General features: G+C 42.4%; 1 protein-coding gene across 1 annotated transcript in view; it reads left to right on the top strand.

Annotated features, from left to right (window-relative positions):
* The window catches only part of LOC122791395 (PH and SEC7 domain-containing protein 3-like), a 1,011,223-nt gene that overhangs the window by 182,063 nt on the left and 802,417 nt on the right, over positions 1-26,743 (top strand). Inside the window, exon 2 of the mRNA XM_044059134.1 lies at positions 1,878-1,921. Coding sequence (XP_043915069.1) covers positions 1,878-1,921 — 44 coding nt within the window. The remainder of the gene's footprint in view (positions 1-1,877; positions 1,922-26,743) is intronic.

Genomic DNA, 26,743 nt, shown 5'->3' with positions numbered 1-26,743 from the left:
GGACTTAGATTAGTTGTGTAAGAACTTACCATAACGATAGATGTCCTTCTCTTCTCTGCAGTATTCCATCCCTCCCTCCTTCCCCCCACTTCTTTCCTTTCTTGGAAGCATTGATCCTCTTTCCCTTAGACTGTCTGTCCGACTGGGACCTCATCTGAGGGTGGTACGTGCATATGTCACTTTTATGGTCGATGTTTGCTAGTGGCCTACATCACAGGTACCATGCACCCTAGGTAGCAGAAGACTTTGATATACTGGCCGATGTTGGGTTGTCTCCTTGGCAGGCAACTCCATTATGTCAGGAATACTGCAACAAAGAAGAGAAGGGCATCTATTGTTATGGTAAGTTGTTACACAACGAATCTTTCTTCTGAATTTGCTAATTGTATTATCTTTTTGATCAGTTTATTCGTGATACATTTCTGATTTTATCTGTAGACATAGCATTACTGTTTAATTTTAATTTTCTTAAGTTTGTTATATAGCTTTACAGATTAATTATTCATGTTATAAGCATACCATCAACCTAGGCATCATGATATATGAAGTGAAGGGTACATTATGAGTGAATTGTTTAGAAAATGAATGTTAACATGGTGTTAATGTATGGTAGCTGTCGTCCCAATGTATGGTAAACTATATTCCTTATTCACTTTTCTGCAGAATTGTACAAACACTTCAGAAAATGTATTATTTGATGAACTGCTTCTGAAAGAAAAATATTGTTGCAGATATCTTCAAAAGCTTGTAAAACCTAATAAATATAACTTTATGCAATTTTAAAGGGTGAATGGAAGGTAAAGGCAGCAATACATCACGAGTTAGAAGACTGAAAAAAAGTAATGTATGTATGATCAGCAAGTTTAACAGTGCCAGTATGACAGTGGAGAATGTGTTGAGGAGAAATTATAATATAGTTATGTCAATTTCTTAATCAGTTGAAAGATTAGTATCTGACCAATGTTCTCTTTTAAGAGATCAAGAAACTTCAGAGAGAATTTTAATGCTAAAAGATATATGAAATTTAAGAACAGTTATAGAAGACATGGTACATTTAAATGATGTTCTTTAAAAGAAAATCATTTTACCCTAGTTGCCTCTACCATGGTTCTTAGTTTTTAGTTTATGTTTTTGTGTTTTAAGTAGTGTTTTTGTTGTATTTATTTTGTAATGTTTATTATATTTATTCACTTTTTATAATAGGAAATGAACACTTTCAGATATCAGCCTCACATTTTGTATATAATATGTGGCATAAATATTGAAATATGTATTGATTTTTTTAAACTTTTCTTTATTTTAAGACATTATATCATGCAAGCCTTGTCATATCTTCAAATGTGACTGTTATTTTTTTTTTTTATTAATTTTGTTCACATTGTATTCCTGGGCACTAGATGAAACAAGTCTTTGTGAGTAAATCATTACCTGGTTAACAAACATAAAATAGATGAACTATATGTCTTTTCGGCATTTCCCGGTTAGGGGTCACCACAGCGGAACTCTGGTCCGCTAATGATTGGCAGTAGATTTTTATGGTGCCGAGCTGCCAACCCAATGCCCAACCTTCAGCAAAGGCACACACATTCATGCATGTCTTTCGAACGCCACTCGACCACGGGGAGGACATGCAGACTCCACACAGAAGGCATTCCAGCAGATAATTGAACAGGAGAACCTCTTGCTGTGAGGCAACAACGCTACTGCTGCACCACCACGGCTGCTAAAATAGATGAACTACATATTTTCAGTATTATGGAAGAAAATAGTATCCACGATTTATAAAAAAAATAAATAAATTGTAAATACTGACTGTTTACTGCACTATAGCAATGTCTTTCCAGAAAAACTGAAGTGATTATTTTTTTTATTTGCAGACCTCCTACAATTCAATCAAAAATGAAAAGCTGGAATGGGCTATGTAAGTATTATATTGCATGTTTTCACTGCTACCTGCCCCAAGAAGTGATGTATCACTATGGCATTCCTGTTTTAATTAATAAATTTAAGGGGTTGGATTTTAGGTTGTGAAAGCTCAGTTAAATCTTATATATCATGGATCAAGCCAATGCAATTGTGATTCATTCCACAGAATAAAAAGGACCATAACAATTCCCACTGTGATAGTCAAGCCCATCCTCCCTGGCTGCACTGTTAGTTGCCGTAGCTGCTAATCATACTTGGCTCATCTTGGTCATAGTAAAGAGTTTTATTTCTCTATGCTCCTTACACAGGTTTGCTATAAGTCATTTTATGTGGGCAAGTAATGTCTTTGTGAATTATTTGTAGTCAGTCAGTTTCCTAATTTCTGTGTGTGTGTGTTGTGTGTGTGTGTGTGTGTGTGTGTGTGTGTGTGTGTGTGTGTGTGTGTGTGTGTGTGTGTGTGTGTGTGTCTGTGTCTGTGTGTGTCTGTGTGTGTGTGGGGTGGGGGACTGGTACTGTGTGGTTGGCAGGCACAAGACTATTGAATGTCTTCTCACAAATCATGAAGTTGAAGGAAGATATGCGGAAAAGGAGGGTATTATCCTTTTGAGAGGGGAGATTGTAAGGGAAGGATTTGATATGTTTATTAACAATAGCAGGACAGTAACATTTGTATAATAATTTAAGGGTAAATGTAAAGAGCAACAAGGTAGCTGGGCAGTGATAAAGCCACTTGGCTGTCTGGAGAGCAGTACAATGATGCTGTGTCTTGAATGCTAAGTGAATGAATCTGCAAATGTTCTTTACTGTGGTTTGGATACTGTAAATGTTTTGGGCCAGGAAAAATGTCATAGTAATTGGTAATGCGTTTCCCAGCCTATGTATGAGTACATTTATGGCTAGTGCCCTTTTTGCTTGAGGGGATTAGGTGATTAGAGATAGAATATGCTGCTCAGTGTTGAATGTTTACATTGGTAGTAGTCAGGTCTATATATAGTTTGAAGGACATGCTGGGCTCTAGGATCTGCCATTGGTGTTTATACTGCTACATATTAACAATTAAGAAGTTGTCTTGCGGTTTTATTGAAAGAGGTTTATTTTTGGACAGTTTGTGTTGAAACCCAAATAGTATAATGTTTTTTTTTTTTTTATTATTATTGTTATTATTGTTATTATCATCAATGGTTAAGAATAGCAGGTACCCATTTACACAGATTAGTAAAATCTTTGTGAAGATGTTTTGCACAGCAGAGGAAGACTGGCCACTTCTCTGCAGTATGATGTTATTGGCATCATGTTACTGGGGGCACTGAGGAAAAATATCAGTAATAAATACATGTTCTCTTTGTTAAATAGTTAAGGATCCAGGTTAAAGTGTTTTGGCTGAATCTAGATGAGTGAAGTCTATTTAGAAGTAGATGGTGATTCACTCTTTAGGAGGTCCTCGGTAAGTCAGTGAATAAAAGCGCCTGTTAATTGCTTTTCATACCTGTAAGGATATTCTGAGTAATTTTAGTGGATATAAAAAGTTTACACACCCCTTTTAAAATGCCAGGTTTTTGTAATATAAAAAAATGAGACCACAATAAATAATTTCAGAACTTTTCCCACCTTTAATGTGACCTGTAACCTGTACAATTCAATTGAAAAACAAACACATCTGTTAGGGGAACAAATATAAAAAATAAAAAAAGGACAATAAGCCGGTTGCATAAGTGTGCACACCCTTAAACTAATACTTTGTTGAAGCACCTTTTAATTTAATTACAGCATTCAGTTTTGTTTGGTAGGAGTCTATTAGCATGGCACATCTTGACTTGGCAATATTTGCCCACTCTTCCTTGCAAAAGTGCTCCAAATCTGTCAGATTGCATGGGCATCTCTTATGCACAGCCCTCTTCAGGTCCCTCCCACAGATTTTCTATTGGATTTAGGTCTGGGCTGTGGCTGGGCCATTCCAAAACTTTAATTTTCTTCTGGTGAAGCTGTTATTTTGTTGATTTGGATGTATGCTTGGGGTCATTGTCGTGTTGAAAGGTGAAATTCCTCTTCATCTTCAGCTTTCTAGCAGATTCCTGAAGGTTTTGGGCCAGAAGTGACTGCTGTTTGGAACTGTTCATAATTCCCTCCATCTTGACTAAAGCCCGTTCCAGCTAAAGAAAAGCAACCCCAGCAGATGATACTCCCACCACCATGCTTCACCATGGGGATGGTGTTCTTTTGATGATGTGATTTGCACCAAATGTACCTTTTGGAATTGTGGCCAAAAAAGTTCAACCTGGTCTCATCATACCATAACACATTTTCCCACATGCTTTTGGGAGACTTGATGTATTGTTTAGCAAATTTTAGCCGGGCCTGGATTTTTTTTTGTGTAAGAAAAGGCTTCCATCTTGCAACCCTACCCCATAGCCCAGACATATGAAGAATATGGTAGCAGTAGATTGTTGTCACATGTAATACACAACCAGTACTTGCCAGAAATTCCTACACCTCCTTCAGTGTCACTGTAGGTCTCTTGGCAGCCTCCCTGACCAGTTTTCCATCTTGTCTTTTCAACGATTTTGGAGGGACGTTCAGTTCTTTGCAACATCACTGATGTCCCATATTTTCTCCACTTTTTGATGACTGTCTTCATTGTATTCCATGGTATATCCAATGCTGTGGACATTTTTTTTACCCTTCTCCTGACTGATACCTTTTAACAATGAGACCCTTTGATGCTTTGTAATTTCTCTGCGAACCATGGCTTTTGCTGTAGCAGGCAACTGAGTAAATGTAAGGAAATCCTACTAGGACAGCCAACTTTATTTGGGGTTAATCAGAGTCTCTTTAATTGATGGTAGGTGTGTACCCAAGAAGACTGAATGTTGTAATTAAATCAAAAGGTGCTTCAACAAAGTTTTAGTTTAAGGGTGTGCACACTTATGCAACCAGCCTATTGTACATTTTTTATTTTTTATATTTTATTCCCTAACAGATTTGTTTTTCAATTGAATTGTACAGGTTATACATCACATTAAAGGTGGGAAAAGTTTTGAAATGATTTATTGTGGTCTCATTTTTTTATATCACAAAAACCTGGCATTTTAACAGGGCTGTGTACACTTGTTATATCCACTATATATGTATGTGTATATGTGTATATATATATATATATATATATATATATATATATGTATATAGCCATAATAGTGTTGTCATTTTCTGAAGCTGTATTATACTTTTCTAATGAGGCTGTAATTATTTATTTGTTCAAAAAGCTGTTTATATACAAATATTTCAGAAAACTTGTGGACTACACAGATCTGTATTAATTCATGGAAATACGTATTTGTCGAATTCTTAACCCTGTGAAAAATTCCATGCTTCACTGTAATGAATTTTGCTGTTTAGCCATTGACAAATGTGTATTCAACAAATATGTATTTTCATGAACTAATGTAGACCTGGACTCCACATAGTATTGAAGTTGGGCTGAAGTTGTTTAGTGAAGTGGTCTGATTACTTTTTAGGTACAGGAATAATAAGTGTTTCAGTTGAGAAGGAATAATCAAGGGAGTTAAGAGACATATTGTAGGTGCAAACTAAAGTTTTAGTGTGGCAGGCAACTATACAGCAGACTGCAGCATAAATGTTAAATTTACAGGGATTTGACTTTGTGCCCAGAAGAAGCTCCCTTACAGACCTAGCAGTAAAAAACAGTGTGTGGTTAGTGGCAAAAGTGGAAGTTTGCACCAGAGTACTAATGTTTAAACTAGATGATTGGTGATAGATAGGGCTGTGCTTATGCGTATGTAGAAACGAACAGGCTGCTGGTATTTCAGTTATTAGGATTCTGATTAGTGTAAATGTTAACACACTGGCACTGTTGTAGGAGAAAGCCAGCTTTACTTTTTGGCACCCTCACAAACCTATTTGGGCAATGGAAACATGGGAATAATCCTCACTTTCTGGTACAAACTGAACACTTTTAAGTACCTCTGCATATCTGTGACCACTGGAAAATTGCACCTACAATTTTTTCTCAGTATTCATCATTCTCTGCATAAAATCTGTAATTTCACATTATATGAGATGAAATAAAATTTAGATTAAAACTGCAGAAAGCATAAACAAATTTATAAAATAAAAATAAGATCCACTGCTGAGCAAGCAAATGCTGTAGTTCCGTAGAGTAGATATAATGTAAGTCACAAGGAAGGCGGAATACAGCAGAAGTAAGAACAAAACTCCAAATTTAATTCCAAGAATGTGCACTTATAACATACGGATGAGCGCTTTCACCATTACAGCTACTTCAGATCCTTGTATAAAAGTCACAGTAGACCACCCCTTATATAAGCAGCTCAATTAATCAATTAAAAATTTAATCAATTAAAAACAATTAAAAGCAATGCTGGAGAATTTAAAGAACTCTCCCATATTTAAACATGTTGGTGTAAAATAAGACAAGAATATGCAAAACATACATAATGACCTAAAAACATGTAAATAAACATTCTGATAAGTTAATATTGATAAAATATATACAAATAGATAATAGTTCATTTTATGTTCCTGTGTTGTCTCAACTTAGGTTTTATAGAAGCTCTATCATTCAACCCATGTCCCCTATCAGCTTTCAAAAGAATGATCCAGTCAGTCTCCTTAGATTCAGTAAGATTCATAGTATTACCACCCCTCTTGTTCACAGCAATTATCTCTAGGACCCGGAACAAAAAAGTATGATTATTATCATCGGTGGTTATATGTTTTGCTAAGGCATTGTGTAAGGTGCCCTTTCTCATGTGGTAAATATGCTCTCTCATTCTATCCCTTAACGGCTGGTTAGTTTTACCAACACAGAAACTCGGGCATGCCTGACAAGTAGCTAGGTACACCACATTAGGTGTCATACAATCTGCATCTGCCTTGATGGAGAAAATGGTGTGTAAATCCGGGTGTATAAACACCTCACTACTATCAATAAATGAACAAAAGTTGCAGTGACCACAGGGTTTAGTGTGACCATTGTTCTTTATAATCCTATCATGTCTGGGGTGACAAAGCAATCGCCTTAGGTTGCTCTTATTCCGAAATAGGAAACTTGGTGTCTCCCCCACAATGCGTTTCAAGTCATCATCAACCAGGAGAATATCCCAGTGTTTGCTAATAATTTCCTTTAACTGATGTTGATCAGACGTATACAGAGTAGAAAATTTAATAGATCTATTTAACATATGATCTCCAACGGTTTGATCTTGGACCCTGGGTCCAAAGTATGGTGCACCTGAAGTGGTGCGTGACATGTATGCTTCCTCCATGTATGGTATAATCTCATTGTCCTTGTATCCCCGGGTCAGTAATCTGTTTCTCAGATTGTCTAATTCTGAGATAAACCCCTGTTCAGTGGGGTTCAATCTCGAGGCTCTAATGGCCTGTCCTTTCATTATATTCTTAAAAACAAATTGTGGGTGCATACTAGACCTTAATAACAAGGAATTGCAGTAACATGCCTTGCGGTAGACCCCCGTGTTTATCATATCATCTGTTAATCTCTCAATATACAGGTCTAAAAAATCAATTCTATGTGTAGAATAATTCATGGTAAAAGTAAGGAATGCAGTTAAGTCATTCATAATGGATAACATTGATTCCAGCTGTTCTGATGTTCCATTCCAAAGAACAAAAAGGTCATCAACAAACCTTCTATAGAACACCACATGTTCACAGAAAAGTGCATTCTTAAATAAAACATGTTCCTCCCAATGTGCAAGGAACATGTTGGCATAACTATTTGCACATGGAGTGCCCATAGCTACGCCATCACTTTGTTTATAGATCTGGTCTTGGAACATGAATAAGTTGTTCTCCAAGACCAGTTCTAGAAAATGAACTATAAGGTCTATCAATACTGCAGTGTAAGTACTGTGTGCTTTCAGATAATTCAACACATAATCAAGTCCTATATCATTAGGTATTACAGTAAATAGAGATTGAATATCAAAAGTCACAAAAGTACAACTAGAGATTCTATCATGGTGTCCAATACATTCATACAGCTCAATCAAAAATTGCTTGGAATCCTTCAAGACTGTAACATTGTCATTCAATACACATCTCAGATGTTTCTCCACAAAAACTGAAAGATGTTCAGTTACCCAACCACGGCCAGAAACTATGGGTCTCATGGGTGGGTTCTTCATATTTTTGTGTACCTTGGGGAGACCTTGTATAATCGGTATAGTGGGTGTATAAATCATAAGGTATCCATATAGCTCCTTATTTATTAAATTACTTCTAAGAATGTCATAGAGCGTGTCATGAATATATCCGACAACAGAGTGAACCTGTTCCATAGAAGTAGGTTCATAGAACCTGTCCTGTAACATGGAGGACATGGCCTCCGTATAAAATGACATATCCAGGACTACAACTTTCCCACCTTTATCAGCTGGTCTAATTAAAATGGTAGGATCATTCTGCAATTTCCTCAAACACTGACGTTCCCGAAAGCTCAAATTGTCCCTCCTCTTCTGTTTATGGGGTCCCAATGGAGTATTATAGTAACTATATAATTCCTCCTCTGTTAACTTAAGGAATGCTTCAACTAATGGGTGGTGAGTTGGTACAAAATCACTTAAATTCTTAAAAGCAAACTTCCTGCTCTGTGCTGATTCTTTCTCAGAATCATTATAAATGAGTCTAAGCATTACATTCCTACAAAAAAGTTTTAAGTCCACCATTGTATCAATCAATTTGCTCTGACTTTTAGGAATAAAATTCAAACCTTTGTTTAATAAACTGGTATTAAACATTGAGGTGAGTTGCAAGTATTTGCAACTACTAATTGACTTTTTCCACCCTGGGGAGGTTAGGTTAACAGATAATATAAAGCACAAACAGCAGGAGCTTTTCAGTAACTTTTCGGACAAGGTGGTTGCACCTTTGTTTGAGAACCTGCTAGATTGTGTGCTAGCGTATAAAAGAAAACTTTTACAGCAGAAAAAACACAAAGCCACCAGGGATATCAATGATTTCAAATTGGGCAATGTATTCCTATGGCCCAGAACAGGGCAGTATTCCTCTACAACGTTTCAGATGCATAGGGATCCTTCTACCCCCATGCCTCCTAGGAAAGTCAAGGAATCTACACACTTTAATTTTATCAACGATGTTACAAGTAACAGTGTAACAAATGGCATGAATGTGAGTGTTGAATTGAATGGACACAACAGCATTACTCCTGTGGAGATGGACTCTGCCCAAGTTTGTACTGGGGGGGGGGGGGTTACCATCAGTAATGATGCATGTATTTTGGAAGAAATACCACCTGTTGCTGGGACTACCACAGACAATTGCAAGGACTCTGTGGATGTTATTCACATTGTACATCCCATTACATGTACTAGAAACAACTTATATCCTGAAGTACATGTGGTTAAGAATAGACCTGTTTCTACAAAAGAAGGATCAGAGCCTGTTGTCAAACCTAAGAAAACGACTACTTTGACTGATTCTAGCAATCTCTCAAGTTTGGATTTGACTTTTCCTCTGCCAGTGCACATGGAGAAAGGTCCTCGCAGACCTCGCTCCATGAGCAGGGGCAGACAGAAGAGGAAATTATCAGGGGATTTTATGCCCCATCAGACTTTAAAGAGAATGTGGAACAACAAGCGTTAATTTATAATTTGTCCCACATTACTCTAACAGATGATGGTACCAGTTTATTAAACAAAGGTTTGAATTTTATTCCTAAAAGTCAGAGCAAATTGACTGATACAATGGTGGACTTAAAACTTTTTTGTAGGAATGTAATGCTTAGACTCATTTATAATGATTCTGAGAAAGAATCAGCACAGAGCAGGAAGTTCGCTTTTAAGAATTTAAGTGATTTTGTACCAACTCACCACCCATTAGTTGAAGCATTCCTTAAGTTAGCAGAGGAGGAATTATATAGTTAATATAATACTCCATTGGGACCACATAAACAGAAGAGGCGGGACAATTTGAGCTTTCGGGAACGTCATTGTTTGAGGAAATTTCAGAATGATCCTGCCATTATAATTAGACCAGCTGATAAAGGTGGGAAAGTTGTAGTCCTGGATATGTCATTTTATATGGAGGCCATGTCCTCCATGTTACAGGACAGGTTCTATGAACCTACTTCTATGGAACAGTTTCACTCTGTTGTCGGATATATTCATGACACGCTCTATGACATTCTTAGAAGTAATTTAATAAATAAGGAGCTATATGGATACCTTATGATTTATACACCCACTATACCGATTATACAAGGTCTCCCCAAGGTACACAAAAATATGAAGAACCCATCCATGAGACCCATAGTTTCTGGCCGTGGTTGGGTAACTGAACATCTTTCAGTTTTTGTGGAGAAACATCTGAGATGTGTATTGAATGACAATGTTACAGTCTTGAAGGATTCCAAGCAATTTTTGATTGATCTGTATGAATGTATTGGACACCATGATAGAATCTCTAGTTGTACTTTTGTGACTTTTGATATTCAATCTCTATTTACTGTAATACCTAATGATATAGGACTTGATTATGTTTTGAATTATCTGAAAGCACACAGTACTTACACTGCAGTATTGATAGACCTTATAGTTCATTTTCTAGAACTGGTCTTGGAGAACAACTTATTCATGTTCCAAGACCAGATCTATAAACAAAGTGATGGTGTAGCTATGGGCACTCCATGTGCAAATAGCTATGCCAACATGTTCCTTGCACATTGGGAGGAACATGTTTTATTTAAGAATGCACTTTTCTGTGAACATGTGGTGTTCTATAGAAGGTTTGTTGATGACCTTTTTGTTCTTTGGAATGGAACATCAGAACAGCTGGAATCAATGTTATCCATTATGAATTACTTAACTGCATTCCTTACTTTTACCATGAATTATTCTACACATAGAATTGATTTTTTAGACTTGTATACTGAGAGATTAACAGATGATATGATAAACACGGGGGTCTGCCGCAAGGCATGCTACTGCAATTCCTTGTTATTAAGGTCTAGTATGCACCCACAATTTGTTTTTAAGAATATAATGAAAGGACAGGTCATTAGAGGCTCGAGATTGAACCCCACTGAACAGGGGTTTATCTCAGAATTAGACAACCTGAGAAATAGATTACTGACCCGGGGATACAAGGACAATGAGATTATACCATACATGGAGGAAGCATACATGTCACGCACCACTTCAGGTGCACCATACTTTGGACCCAGGGTCCAAGATCAAACCGTTGGAGATCATATGTTAAATAGATCTATTAAATTTTCTACTCTGTATACTTCTGATCAACATCAGTTAAAGGAAATTATTGGCAAACACTGGGATATTCTCCTGGTTGATGATGACTTGAAACGCATTGTGGGGGAGACACCAAGTTTCCTATTTTGGAATAAGAGCAACCTAAAGTGATTGCTTTGTCACCCCAGACATGATAGGATTATGAAGAACATTGGTCACACTAAACCCTGTGGTCACTGCAACTTTTGTTCATTTATTGATAGTAGTGAGGTGTTTATACACCCGGATTTACACACCATTTTCTCCATCAAGGCAGATGCAGATTGTATGACACCTAATGTGGTGTACCTAGCTACTTGTCAGGCATGCCCGAGTTTCTATGTTGGTAAAACTAACCAGCCGTTAAGGGATAGAATGAGAGAGCATATTTACCACATGAGAAAGGGCACCTTACACAATGCCTTAGCAAAACATATAACCACCAATGATAATAATCATACTTTTTTGTTCCGAGTCCTAGAGATAATTGCTGTGAACAAGAGGGGTGGTAATACTATGAATCTTACTGAATCTAAGGAGACTGACTGGATCATTCGTTTGAAAGCTGATAGGGGGCATGGGTTGAATGATAGAGCTTCTATAAAACCTAAGTTGAGACAACGCAGGAACATAAAATGAACTGTTATCTATTTGTATATATTTTATCAATATTAACTTATCAGAATGTTTATTTACATGTTTTTAGGTCATTATGTATGTTTTACATATTCTTGTCTTATTTTACACCAACATGTTTAAATACGGGAGAGTTCTTTAAATTCTCCAGCATTGCTTTTAATTGTTTTTAATTGATTAATTTTGTAATTGATTAATTGAGCTGCTTATATAAGGGGAGGTCTACTGTGACTTTTATACAAGGATCTGAAGAAGCTGTAATGGTGAAAGCGCTCATCCGCATGTTATAAGTGCACATTCTTGGAATTAAATTTGGAGTTTTGTTCTTACTTCTGCTGTATTCCGCTTTCTTTGTGATAAACAAATTTATGTTAATCTACTTAAAGTTGACAACAGTTTAACAAAAAGATCTGATGTTGTTTATAGGTTTGTAGTTGAATGCTAGACTAATTGCCCTGAAGGGCCATTTTGAGCCTAGCTAATGTCCTGAGCTCCGAATCAAACCGTGTGCCTTGTGTTTATGAGATGAAGACCTTAACCATTAACCACCCCCTTGTCTTTTTCATCTTCCTCAAACTGTGAGTTATCAGATCCAAGACCAGCACTTCAGAATCCTGGCTCTTAAGCTCCATATCTGATGTTATCTTAGTCACCATTCCTCACGTTAGGGACTTGGATCTGATATCAGATCCGAGCTGGCATACATAGACAAATGGGTTAGCCCAAGCTCCTCCCCTCCTATAATGCTCTGCTGCCCTCTAATCCCTCAGATCTCATTTACTGCTTCAGTAAGAAAGACACAAATTGCCCAACTCCTCTTAGTAATAAGTGTTACCTTTGCGACTTGTGTTGTTTGGGTTAATTCCTTTATTTTATATTGTTCGTGATAGTTATCTTGCCTTTTCTATTCCCTCCCAGCTTGGTTATATAGTCTTTCTTTTGGCGCCCTTTTCGCAGGCTTTCTGGTATTTAAGTGTACTGTGTTTGGCCTAGGGAAAGTAGTTTAAACTAACGTGTCTAAGTAGTTATTGAGTGTTCTGGACAGTTTTGTGTTGGGTATCCGAACGGCTTGTTTCTGGATGGCGAGTAGGTTTTTCCCTAGGTTTTGGTGATGTCGGATAAACCCCTTGGGGTTTAAGAGATGCTCCTCATGTGGCCAGAAAATGCCTATTTCCAACTCACATGAGGAGTGTCTATATTGTCTCGGCAGTGACCACCTCGAGGTGCATTTGTGCTGCTTTCAACCCTAGAGCTTTGGTCGACTGCCAGAATAAGTTACTGATCAAAGCTTTAGTGAAGGGAGGCCCCTTGGTCACTGGTTCCCCAGCCATGGCAGGTTGGCAGGTTTCTCAGGGGAGAAGAAGAGGATTCCTGTGGAGGGAGACCCCATCCAAATGTCCCAGGCTGTCGGATCCTAAGTTCTCAGATCTGGCTCCAGACAGGGCAGTTTCAGATCCGAGATCCTCGGGTCCCAGAACTTCCAGGGAGTCTACTCCTGGATCCAAAGGTTCAGAACAAAGCCTTTGGATCTGACACCTTCGGCTCCCTCTCCTGGATCCAAGGCTCCAGATTCGAGACCTTCATATCCGAGGGTAGGAGTTTTGTCCATGGATCCCGACCCTCTCAGGTCCGAGGGATTTGAGGGCTGTTACTTCGTATCCTTCGTTAATGTTGGCTCCAAATAGATCGGATCTGAGAGTCATGCTGGAGCCGATTGTAGTGGAGGATCTTCCCGTGGATCCCTTGATTTCGGTGCAGGCCTTTTCTTCTCCTAGTAGGTCTCACTCTAAGGAGCACAAGAGAAGACACTCAGGTTCCAGGCAGGGCTCTCCCACCAGGTCATCCATATCCTCCCGATCTTCCAGAACTGCCTTTCCTATGGATATGGACAGGATGATGCAGGACTTTCTGAAAGCTCAGATGGAGTTGGGGCTTCTGGCTTCCCCAGCCCAAAGGTTGGGAATACAATCTCCCACTTCCCATTCAACCGCTCCTTATCCAACCATTGTCTTCGATTCACAAGGACTTATGAGCAGGGCAGAAGCCAGGGGAGTGTCGGGGTCCAGTTTGGGCCCTACCACATTGGGATTGGTGGTTGGTGCTGCTCCTGTCCCCCCTTGACAGACCATACCTCTGGGCAAAGTTGTTGACCCGGGGTCCATGGGGTTAGATTCGGGTCCAGGTTTTTCATACCAGTCTTCAACAGCTCTGACCTGGTGCTGTCCAGTGAAGTGGGGGGCCAGGGGTTCTACCTTCTCTTTTGCTAGGGTGTTATAGGCAGGGGAGGGGGATGGGACATCCTCCAGTCCTTCCGCTTTCCGTTAGGCAAAAAGATCCTTCTCTGCTATTAGAGCTGCCTATCCCGCACACGGTCATCCTACCCAGCCTCAGTATCTGAGTGGACCTGGTCATCCTGCTTCCATTCAGCCCATTTGGTCTAACATCCAGAGGGGTACCTCCCCCTCAGGGGTCCCCTCCTCTTCTCAGTCTTCCCCGCAGCCTCCAGCAGAGGAAGTTCCCAGAAAAAGGACATATAAGAGGAGACATCTAGACTCCCCCATGGAGTCCTTAACCGAAGATATGGATGCTGATAAAGGGGACGGGTCCCCGAGATCTCCACCAGAACACGTTTCCTTTGGAGACATACTTGAGATCCTCAAGGCCAAAGGCGGTTGGCCTGCCCAATCCCTGTTCTCTGAGGAAACAGTATTTCTGGAGGCTTTCGGTACAGACCCATCTACCTCTTAGTTGTCCCCCCCCCCCCCCCGCTGATCCTCTTATGAATCTCATGGCCAGCAGGGCTTGGAAGGAGCCAGTGCCTAAGAATGTGGACAAATTTTTCAGTCCCCCAGCGGATAAAACCTTTTGGTCCAAAGCCGTACCGGTTGATGCTATTGTGGTGGCCATTGCCACCAAAAAGGAATTGTCAGAGGAGAGTTCTTCTGTCCATCCTCCCAATCGCGAATTGAGAGCAGAGCTCTGGACAGATTTGGAAAGTGGGCGTTTGCTTCAGCTTACTTTAGCCTGTAAGCCTTAAATTACCTTGTGCATTTCAGCAGTCTCCAGAAGGATTTGATAAAGGAACTGTCAACTTCCCTCTTTGGGTCCATTTCTGTGAAGGAATTTAAGGTGATTTCTCCTAAGCTGTCAACCCTTCATTCAGTTGCGAATTCATCCATGAAGCTAATTTCCAATGCTGCGGAAGGGTCCTCATGGCGGCAGGTTCAGGCATCACCATTAGGCATCATGCCTGGCTGTGCATAAGCGCGTTTGCAGAGGTCTTCATGACATCATTTATCAATGCCCCCTTTGATGGCTCCACTCTCTTTGATCCCAGAATGAAATAGACGTTAACCCACAGTGAACAGGAAGGGAAGACTTTGTCGGCTGTTGGGATCAGATTTTCTGCTCCTCAGAGGTCCTTTTCTAAGACCCAGAAGGGGAGTAAGAAAATGTAGATGTTAAGTTGTCTATCTCGCCTTCATTCTTGCTGGATGGGTTCGGAGCCGACCTCGGCTCCGACTCGGCCACTCTAAAGCTCGAGAGTTGGTTCCACCGGCTCGAGGCTCCCCTTATATCCCACAATGTTAGGCGAGAATTACCTCAGATCTCGTTTGCCGCTACAGCGATCGAGGTGTTGGTTTTCTACCGGCTTCTTGGTGAGTAACTTTGGATTAAAGTTAGTATACTTAAACCCCTTTAATTTTAGTTTTAACACTTGTTTCCTTTAGTTTAATGGAATCTCCCCCTCCTTCTCTCTAAAATCTCATTTTTTCTCCACAAGAACTTATAAGTTCTTCCCTCGGGCCTTCAGGCCTTCTTCCTCCATCCCCTAGTGGTGTGTGTGTGTTTTTCTCATAATTTAAAACTTTGGTAGTTTGTTTTATTTTTTGAGTTTAAAATAGGATAGGGTGTAATCAGTGTGTTTGACTGTGTGTGTGTGATTACACTTTTCTAAAATGTCTAAAGACTCAAAGGTCTCAGGCTTCAAGAAGTGTGACTCGTGCTGTCAGAAAATGTCTCTGACAGACGGTCACACTTCTTGTGTCTACTGCCTGGGGCCTTTGCACCTGCAGGACTCCTGTGCTGTATGCCACGGCTTCAGCCCCAGGGTCCTGCAGGAAAGAAAAAACAAACTGATTCTGAGAGGTTTACTCAAGCCTGAGGGTTCCCTTACTGTCTCTTGGAAAGCCCTCCAAGGCTTCTAGGTCCTCGGCTCCAGCTACTGAGCCGAGACCTAAGGCTACGAAACCTCTGTCTACATCGGCTCCGGCTGGAGCCGATGAGTCTCAGTCTACAGTTTCTGTGGTTTCCTCGGCTCCGGCTGGAGCCGAGGTATTAAAATTCCGTGTCGGCTCCGACCAGACCTTCGGAACCGACATCTAGGAAGAGGTCTAGGTCACCATCCCTTGGCTCCGTTCATTCGGCTCCAGCATCTCCTCTGCTGTCTGAACAGAGCCATAGATCTCACTCCTCTAGGTCATCGAGGCTGTCGGACCATGACCTTCAGAGGGTAGTGAGTCGACTTCTTAAGTCCGAGGCACTGGCCCAAATGCTTCAGAGCCCGACTCATCAGTCGATGCCTGCCCCTGTCCCTCAATATGTTCCTCCTCCGACTCCATTGAGCTCGGAGCCGGGGCGTTTCGGAACCGAGACTGTGGTAGCGTCGGAGCCGATACAATTGTCTTTGGCTCCATCGTCGGCTCTGATTTCTTCCTTAGAAGAATCTCGGCGCCGGACTTCCATCGTCGGCTCCGAGGGGGTGAGTGGCATCGGACCATTGTCCGACCCCGCTCTCCCTCTCGGGGCTTCGGCGCTGGTGAGTTCGGCTCCAACATCGGCCTCGGAGCCATCACTGTCGGTGCCGAGGGAGGTTTTTAGCTTTTCGGAGCGGGGACCTCTGGCTCTGCCTGACAGGGGTGCGTTCGAGGTCATGCAGAGTGTGTTAGAACCTGGTTCTACCCCACAGTCGGCTCCGTCCGCCCCCCCCCCTTCGGTGCCTCAGGTCAAGTCGACTCACTCCCTCATCCCGGACCGCAGAGAGCCAGCTCCTCAGGAATCCCCTGTGGGGATCTCATCCTCTTCCGAGGCCTCTCCTGATTTGGCAGAAGAGCCCCCTCGGAAGAGAAAGTGTAAGAGGAAACACATAGACTCACCTGAGTCCGTCACCTCTGACACAGATTTAGAGGATTCCGAGGGTTCCCCCCGTTCCCCTTCTGAAGATGTCTCATTTGCAGACATTCTAGAAATCCTTAAGCAGAGGGGAAATTGGCCAGCCCTCAACCCTTCGGAGGATGAATCTGTGTACCTTGAGGCGTTTGGCTCTCGTCCTTCCACCTCCTGGGTGTCTCCCCCCTTTGACCCCCTCATGCAGGTGGTAGCAAAAAAGGCATGGGCGGCTCCTGATTCAGTGGACCCCACTCCCAGGAGACCCTCAAAATTCATTACAGCACCGGCAGATAAACAGTTTCTGACAAAGGAGTTTCTGTGGATGCTATGGTGGTTGCTGCTGCCACTAAGAAGGAACTAGCTGATCCTTCAGTGCCTGTCCATCCACCTAACAAGGAATCTAGGTCCATGGACAGGTGCGGAAGCGGATGTTCTCGTCAGCGACATTTGCAATGCGTTAAGCTGAACTACCTATGCCATTTTACTCGTCTTCAAAGGGACTTGATCAAAGAAGCGAGTGACATGTTGAAGGATCCTACGGCTGCGGGTTTTCAAGACAAGATGAACACTCAGCTGGCTACCCTGAACTCCATAGCCAACTCCTCCATGTGCCTCCTCTCTTATGCGGCTGATGGAGCGAGCAGGGCCGCAGGGACAGGTGTGGCCTTACGTAGGCATGCCTGGATGCGGCTATGCAACTTTGCGGACCTCTTTAAAACGTCTTTCACTAATTCCCCATTCAATGGATCATCTCTTTTTGGTCCTCAAGTGAAAGAAACCTTGACTAGGTGCGAGACAGATGGCAAGACTCTTTCTGCTGTCGGAGTCCGTTTTTCTACTCCTTCTAGGCCTTACCCCAAAGGTCAGAAAAGTGGGAAAATGTGGTTCCGCAAACAATCTCAAGGGTCTTCGCCTGACGCACAGAGTAGGTTCCCCGCCAATGGCAGAGGCGGGAACAACAATGGTAGACGTCGCCCTAGAGGCAGGGGGGGTCCGCAGAACCAGGGCAATCGAGAAGCCTTCTCTGATAAGCCCTTTCAGCATCCCTGAGGTGTTGCCCGACTGCCCACCTTCGGAGGCAGTCGGGGGAAGATTGTCACTGTACCCAGAAGCCTGGCTATCCCTGACTCAAGACAAATGGGTACAGTCCATCATTTCCGAAGGCTATTCCATTCCCTTTGTTCGCATTCCAAACCAATCAAAAAAATCCCTTCCAGATGTTCCACCCGCTCAAAGGGATCTTGCAGCTTTGGAAATTTCAAAGCTGCTTGCAAAAAGAGCAATTCAGCCAGTTCCAGCAGACCAGCAAGGATCCGGAATCTACTCAAGGTTCTTTTTAGTTCCAAAGAAAACAGGGGACTGGAGACCAATTTTGGATCTCAGTATCTTGAACAAGTCAGTCAAGAAAACAAGATTTCGGATGGTCACGCTGCAGTCCATCCTTCCCCTATTGGGAAAAGGAAACTGGATGTGCTCTATAGATCTTCAGGATGCGTACTATCACATAAAAATGAACAGACGCTCCAGATGATTCCTCCGCTTCAGGCTGGGAACCAGTCATTTTCAATTCAGGGCCCTGCCCTTTGGTCTCACCACTGCCCCCCGGGTGTTTACCAAATGCATGGCAGTGGTAGCTTCTCACCTGAGGCGTCAAGGATTCCAGGTGTTTCCATATTTGGACGACTGGCTCCTCACAGCTCCCACCAAGCATCTTCTTCTATTGGCCAGGGACTACACCTTTCGCATTTGTCAAAATTTAGGCATTTCAATAAATTGCGAAAAGTCTGTTTTGTCGCCTTGTCGTGTTATTACCTTCATAGGCGCAATTCTAGACACAGTCAACATGTCTGCGAGGCTAACAGATCAGAGAATAACAGACATACAAAAACTGGTCTCGCTCATCTTCAGCAGCAACAGAGTCAAAGCCAGGTTAGTTCTGAAAGTATTGGGGATTATGGCAGCTGCCATTCCTTTGCTTCCGTTAGCCAGATTCCACATGAGAATTCTTCAATGGATGCTCTTCACACAATGGTCATACCAGCAACTTCCGATGTCCCACACCATTATGATCACGCAAATATGCAGGAATCATCTTCTATGGTGGATGTCTTCCCCTCAGCTCTTATTGGGAAGACCCTTTGTTCCTCCCCCTCCGGTTGCTACACTGACAACGGACGCCTCCCTGATCGGGTGGGGGGGGGCATTATCAGGGCAGAACTGTCCAGGGCACATGGCAACCAGAAGAATGCCACTTGCACATAAATGTTCTAGAGATGAGAGCAGTGCTTTTAGCGTTGCAAGCCCTTCAAGACTCTCTTCCCTTGGGAACGATAGCAATCCAGACGGACAATATGTCCGTGGTGTGGTATATCAACAAACAAGGCGGAACCAGGTCCTACCCCCTGTGTCGAGAAGCACTCAGACTGTGGCAATGGGCGATTTCTTCTCAGCGGTTTCTGATAGCAACGCACATCCCCGGGAAGTCCAATCAAATCGCGGACAAGTTGAGCAGAGCTATCCTCATGCCTCACGAGTGGTCTCTGAAAGACTCTGTTGTGAGAGAAATTTTTCTCAAGTGGGGTCAGCCTTGCTGCGACCTTTTTGCTACTCCCCAAAACAGCAAGTGCAGAGATTATTTCACCCTATTCCCTTTACCAGGCCAGCCCAGCAGAGGCGCTCTAGTCCAAGTTTGGCCCGGGGACTTCTGTATGCATTTCCTCCTTCCCACTAATCTCTCAAGTGATACAGAAAGCTATCGCTCAGAAGGCCTCGTTGATCCTCATTGCTCCTTACTGGCCTCGACAGGTTTGGTTCCCCTTTCTGCATCATTTTCTGTTGGGCGACCTTGGCATCTGGACCTAGTTCCAGATCTTTTGATCCATCAGTCGGGTCAGTTTCATCGCTCCCTTCCCTCTCTGAACCTCACTGCTTGGTTCCTCCAATTCCAACCTTAGCCAGGCTTCCTCAAATATCTCACTCTGTTCGAGATATTTTGATAGCTTCCCATAAATCTTCCACTAGGAAGATTTATTTGAGTAAGTGGAAACGTTTCGCCTATTGGGCTCAAGGAAGGGACATAGATCCTTTCACTGCTTCCATCCAAATGGTCCTTGATTTTCTAGCTGAACTCTTCCATGCAGGTTCATCTCCTTCTACTCTTAAAGTTCAACTGGCAGCTATTTCTAATTTTCATGTGGGTATTTCAGAGTCTGCCATAATGTCCCACAAGCTTTGCAAAGCCTTTTTGAAAGGAGTTTTTCTACTCAGACCTCCTATAAGAAATCCTCCTCCTCCTTGGGACCTAAATTTAGTTCTTAGTTCTTTGATTCTTCCCCCTTTCGAACCTGCAGCCTCCTATTCTTTAAAATTGCTATCATGGAAGACTCTCTTTCTGGTAGCTATTACTTCAGCTAGAAGAGTTTCAGAACTTCATGCACTCAGCTGTCGACCTCCTTATCTGTTGTTCCATAAGGACAGGGTATCTTCTGAACCAACCCGTCTTTTTGCCTAAGATAGCCTCGTCTAACCTAAATCAAAGCATTGACCTCCCTGTGTTTTTTCCAGAATATTCCAATAGGTCTGAACAAAAATTACACTGGCTAGATCTTCATCGTCAGTTAAGGTACTATTTGGATAGAACCAAACAATTCAGAAAATCTGACCAGCTGTTTGTCTCCTATGCAGAAGGCAGAAAGGGACTTTCAGTTTCAAAGGTATCATTATCTAGATGGCTAACATCTCTGATTTCCCTTGTTTATGAAATTAGACACCAAAAGCTGCCTAACAAACTTAAAGCCCATTCCACCAGAGCTTTGGCTACTTCTATAGCCTTCCAAGACAGACTGCCTATTGACACCATTTGTGCAGCGGCTACTTGGGCTACTCCTCACACTTTCATTTCTCATTATAAGTTGGATTTAGCTTCTAGGCATAGAGCTAACTTTGGTTCCACTGTTCTCAAGAGTCTGTTCCGTTAGGCCACCGGGACAAGGTGCTAGAGACGCGGTCCCATCCAGCAAGAATGAAGGCGAGATAGACAACTTAACATATAGAAGTTATGTTCTTACCATAACGTTCCATGTTAGTTGTCTTCTTCTCGCCTTCTTTCTTACGTCCCACCCTCCTTCCCCCTGGCCTGGACAGACCTAGAGGAGTTTGATTGTGACCTCTCTTTCTACCACCTCTTTGCTATAGGTATATGCTCTGCTGTGCATATTTTCCTAGATCAGGCTTTAGGTCACCTTTCCTCTTCCCCTTGTTTATAGAGGTGGATTCTTTTTCCAGTTTTTTCTGGTTATATTATTAGCTGGGCCTAGCTCACAAACGAGATCTGAGGTAATTCTCGCCTAGCATTGTGGGATATAAGGGGAGCCTCGAGCCGGTGGAACCAACTCTCGAGCTTTAGAGTGGCCGAGTCGGAGCCGAGGTCGGCTCCGAACCCATCCAGCAAGAAAGAAGGCGAGAAGAAGACAACTAACATGGAACGTTATGGTAAGAACATAACTTCTATTTTAGGAAGGCACAGTCTTTCTTCCAGGATGTTCAGTATGATTCCTCTTCCAGGGGACGGAAAAGCGGTTTCAATGGTAGACATTGCCATAGGGGCAGAGGAGGCCCGCAGAATGAAGGTTCCAGGGAGCCCTTTTCTGAGAAACTTTTCAGCATCTCTGAGACGTTGCCCACTGTCCTTCCCTGTAGGCAATCAGGTGTTGGTTATCTTTGCATCCTGTAGCCTGGGCAAGCATTACAAATGATCAGTGGGTGCTAACAATTATATCCAGAGGCTGTTGCATTCCATTTTTGGAAGTTCCCCGGAAATCCAGAACTCTTCTGTATGTGCCACCCAGTCAGAAAGAGTTGGCCCGACAGGAGGTTGTAAACTTTCTTCAGAAAAGAGCCACCCATGAGGTCCCCACAGGACAGAGAGGATCTGGAACTTATTCCTGCTTCTTTTTAGTTTGAAAGAGAACAGAGGACCTACATTCTGTTCTAGACCTCAGTAACATGAACCTGTTCATACAAAAGTCTTAGGATGGTCACTGTGCAGTTGATTGTGCCACTTTTGCACAGCAATGACTGGATGTGTTAAGTGGACCTCCAGGGCACGTACTACAATATAAAGATGGCTCGACGGTTCAGGAGGTTACTCCGCTTTCACTTGGGAACTGATCATTTTCAGTTCAGGGCCCTGCCCTTTGGCCTCGACTCACCTTCCCGGATGTTCACCAAATGCATGGCAGTGGTGGCAGCTCATCTCTGGCTGTAGGGAATCCAGCTATTTCCCTATCTGGACGATTGGCTCCTAATGGCCCCTACAAAGCATCAACTATTGGACAACATTCATACTTTACTTTCCCTGTTTTATCAGTTGGGAATTACGGTGAACATGGCCAAATCCTCCTTGATTCCTACCTAATGTCTGGAATTCATAGGCACTCTGTTGGATATCACCATACAGCTCACAGCTCTCCCTCTTCAACAGGTGTCTCTGATTTGCGTTCATGTTCTGCTGGAGGAAACATGTCCTCTGACTTCACACATTCTCAGGCTGTAGGGTCCATGGCAGTTGCCATTTACTTGGTACCGATGGCTCAGTACCACATGAGAGTTCTTCAGTGGACCTTTGGAGTTCAGTGGTCAGCGCTGCTGCATCCCCTGTCATTCACCATTCATCTCACCCCAGTGTGTTGAAAGCATCTTTCGTGGTGGATTTGCTCACCGGGCCTCCTAGCAGGCAGTCATTCTGTCCATCGGTTCCCATGGCGACGGTCACCTCAGACACTTCCCTACTAGGATGGGGGGGCATTTCCAGGGAAAGACAGGCCAAGGGACATGGTCGCTGTCAGAGACCAAACTGCACATCAATGTTCTGGAGATGAGAACAGTCCGTTTGTCTTTGCAAGCCTTTCAGGATTGCCTCCCTTGGGGAACGATTGCAGTTCTATCAGACAACATGGCGGTTGTTTGGTATATAAACAAGCAAGGTGGCACACATTCTTATCTGCTTTGTCGCGAGGCCATGAGGATCTGGGAATGGGCAATGTCCACGGGGTGCTTTTACATTGCAATACACATTCCCGGAGCATCCAACGTGTTGGTGGACAAATTCAGCAGGGCTATTCTGACCCATTATGAATGGTCCCTGAATGCAGTGGTGGCCCAACAGATCTTCCGTCGGTGGGAATGTCCTAGCTGTGATCTGTTTGCATCTCCTCTCAACCATAAATGCAGCAACTTCTTTGCATTAATCGTCCCAGAGGAGGAATCCCCCAGGGATGTGCTCACTCAAGATTGGCCTCTGGTTCGCCTGTATGCATTTCCGCCTTTGCCTTTAATTTTATTTATTTATTTATCATTTGTTATCCAGGAAAGTCCGACTTGGAATAAAGCCAATTTTCAGTGGAGGCCCGGGGAGAAATGCTCCAGATGCATGTCTTTGTAATGTGGGAGGAAACCGGAGCACCCGGAGGAAACCCACACAACCGCAGGGAGGACATACAGACTCCACACAGAAGGCAACCCAGCCGAGAATCGAACCAGAGAACCTCTTGCTGTGAGGTGACAAGGCTACCACTGCACCACTGCGCCATCTGAATTCCCAGAGTACTTCAGAGAGCCAGACGCCTCAAGAGACAATTGATCCTCATTGCTCCTTTCCGGCCGCGGCAGGTGTGGTTCCCCCTTCTACGGTCTCACTTGAGGCACCCACCCTGGGTGCTCGATCCAATTCAGGATCTGTTATCTCATCCATCTCTGCTTCCACTCCCTAACCTTCAGACCCTACATCTGACAGCGTGATATATCCACTTCCAGTGATTTTGGCTAAGTCCAGGCTAGCTTCACCCATAAAGGATATTATCCTTGCTTCCCAGAGGTCTTCCACTAGGAAGGTTTATACCAGTAAATGAAAGAGGTTTTCTCTTTGGGCAAAGAATAAGAATCTGGACCCCTTTCAGCTTCCATTCCTGAGATCTTTCTCTTCTTGACTTCTCTTTTTAAGGAAGGGGCCAATTTCTCCACGATCAAAGTTCTATTGGCGGCAATTTCAAATTTTCATCTTAGTGATGATTCTACCTTTTTTTCTGGCCTCCGCAAGACCTTTTTAAAAGGTGTTTTTCTTTTGTGACCTCCTGTGAAGCATCCATCTCCTCCATGGGATTTGACTTTGGTGCTGTAGGCATTGACAAAATCACCCTTCTAACTGGCGGCATCTTGTGATATCAAATTCCTTTCATGGAAGACTGCCTTTTTGGTAGCAATAACTTCAGCGAAGAGAGTTTCAGAGCTGGAAGCCCTTACAATTAAGCCGCCCTACTTAATTTTCCATAAGGACAGAGTGTCTCTGAAACCAGATCCATCCTTTATGCCCAACAGCTAATCTTAATCAATGTATTCATCTTCCAGTATTTTTCCCTAACTATGCTAATAAAGGGGAATATATCCTACACACCTTAGATGGTCATCGTCAACTTCATTTTTATCTACAGAGGACTAAGGAGTTTAGATGTTCAGACCAGTTGTTTGTAGCCTTTTCTATGAATAGAAAGGGCAGAGGAATTTCGAAAGTCACTGTTTCCCATTGGATTTCGCAATGTATTTCCTTTATTTACTCTTCAAAAGGTATTCCTTTATCTGCACCAGTAAAGGCTCATTCTACCAGAGCGGTATCTACTTCAACTGCATTTGCAGATCGTCACTCTTTAGATGAAATGTGTGCAGCAGCAACGTGGTGTTCTCCTCACACGTTCATTTCTCACTATAAGTTGGATTTGGTTTCTAGAGGAAGGGCTTCCTTTGGCTCCATGATTCTTTGGCATGTCCTTCCTTGAGGCCTCCCGGGATTTAGGTAGCTGGGGACTCTGACCCTAACGTGAGGAATGGTGACTAAGATAACATCAGATTTATAGTTATGTACTTACATAACTTGGCATCTGTGTTATCTGTAGTTACCATTCTTCACAGTTCCAACCACCAGCCCCCTTCCTGGGAGATTAGCTGGATTATGGCGGTCCTATGTTGCTATTAGTTGGTTTTGGTCTGTCTTCTTTCCTTATGCAAACTCGATCTGATGGATTACAGGGCAGGAGAGCATTATGGGAGTGGAGGGTCTTGAGCTAAACTGTTTGTTTGTGTATGCCAGCTCGGATCCGATATCAGATCCAAGGCCCTAAAGTGATGAATGGTGACTACAGATAACACAGATGCCAAGTTATGGTAAGTACAGAACTGTAATTCCCCTACCATAATGCCTTGAGTTATGAAGTTTCCTCAGATCTTATTTGCTGCTCTTCAGTGTCAGATGAGATTTTCATCATATTGATCACTCCTGTAGTAGCCTTAGCTATATGGGTTATATCCTGCCAAGGATATAACACCCAGCCAGCATCAAAAGTTTCAGTGCACCTTCCATATGCCCAAACTGTCTTTCCAATCAAGCTGAGCTTACTGAGACAAGTTTGGCCACCAAGCCCTTCAGAGCTTTACTGCCGCCAAAGAATATGCTCTGCTGAGGCTTTCGAGGATCACCTGTCAAGTGTCAACTTCTGCCGTTCCTTTGGCTGGCAGTTAAATTCCATTTAATAATTTTTGTTCATTATTAATAATTTCCTCTTCAACAAAATTATTTAAAAGCTAGGAGTTTGTGTTCTAACTGTTTTTCATGAGACTGTACTGTACTTATTGTTAAACAAATTGCTCTTTCTTCCTGTCTGTTTAAAACTTGTTTAAAGTAGTTGACCACTCATACTATACCCTGGATCTCTTAGGTATAACATCTCCAACAGCTGTGAACCGGGGGTTAGCCATGGCTATCTGCAGCTGTTGGGGTCCCCTCAGTGGCCAAAGAAGAGACACTCTTGTCAGTCCTGGGAGAGGGAACAGAGCAGGCTTTCCTGTTTTGTCAGAATGCTATGCCCATCCCTGGGGAAGCTGTTGTTGCCATTAGTAACAGTTTGGTCCCATTTTTTCCTGTAAAAAAGAAACAGAAAACTAAACGTGTATCTACGCGTCGTCAAATCTCCTTGGACAGGAGTAGTTTATTGGGACTGGCTCTGGGTTTAATTCAGGCTATTGAGCCTTCTTGTAAAGTAGTTTCTGGTTAAAGAAAGAAAGATACCTCCTTTCCTGAAGAGATTCACAAATCTGAATCTGGAAAGGAGAATGAAGGGATAGATACAGGGATCTGATGTTGTCCTTTTAATTCTTCCTCACTTATGGGTTATGGATACAATCCTCAGATCCAACTCGGCCACATACTGTGGACATCAAATCTAGCTCTCAAGCTGCTCCTCTCTATCCACAATGTCCCACTCCATCTCTATTCTCTCAGATCTCATTTGCCGCCATCGTGGTTAGACGCAGGTTCTGCTCTCAAGCATTTGTGAGAGAATTTTTCTTTTGATATTATCTGTGAAAACTTGTATAAACCTTAAAATTTTTCCTTAATACCTCCCTCTTAGTCGTCACTAGCATTAGGAATATCTTGGCCTTTTTTTTTTTTTTTTTTTTTTTTTTTAACTAATCCTTTTTTCCACTAATCTTTTAGTAGTCTTTTGTACCATTGTTGGCACTTTCTTTACCTAATATTTAATCAGGTATTTATCCTTATTACCATAGTTGGTAACCATGTCCTTTTTCTTTATTTTTTCTCTGCTAAAGAATTCTTTATTGTTGTATATTCCTTATTTTAACTGTTAGTTTTTTTGTGC

This window comes from Protopterus annectens, chromosome 17.part0 (assembly GCF_019279795.1).
Source record: "Protopterus annectens isolate FY-2018-M chromosome 17.part0, PAN1.0, whole genome shotgun sequence".
Taxonomy (NCBI): domain Eukaryota; kingdom Metazoa; phylum Chordata; order Ceratodontiformes; family Protopteridae; genus Protopterus; species Protopterus annectens.
Note: the sequence above shows the minus strand (reverse complement) of the source record. Positions and strands in the feature narration are given on the sequence as shown.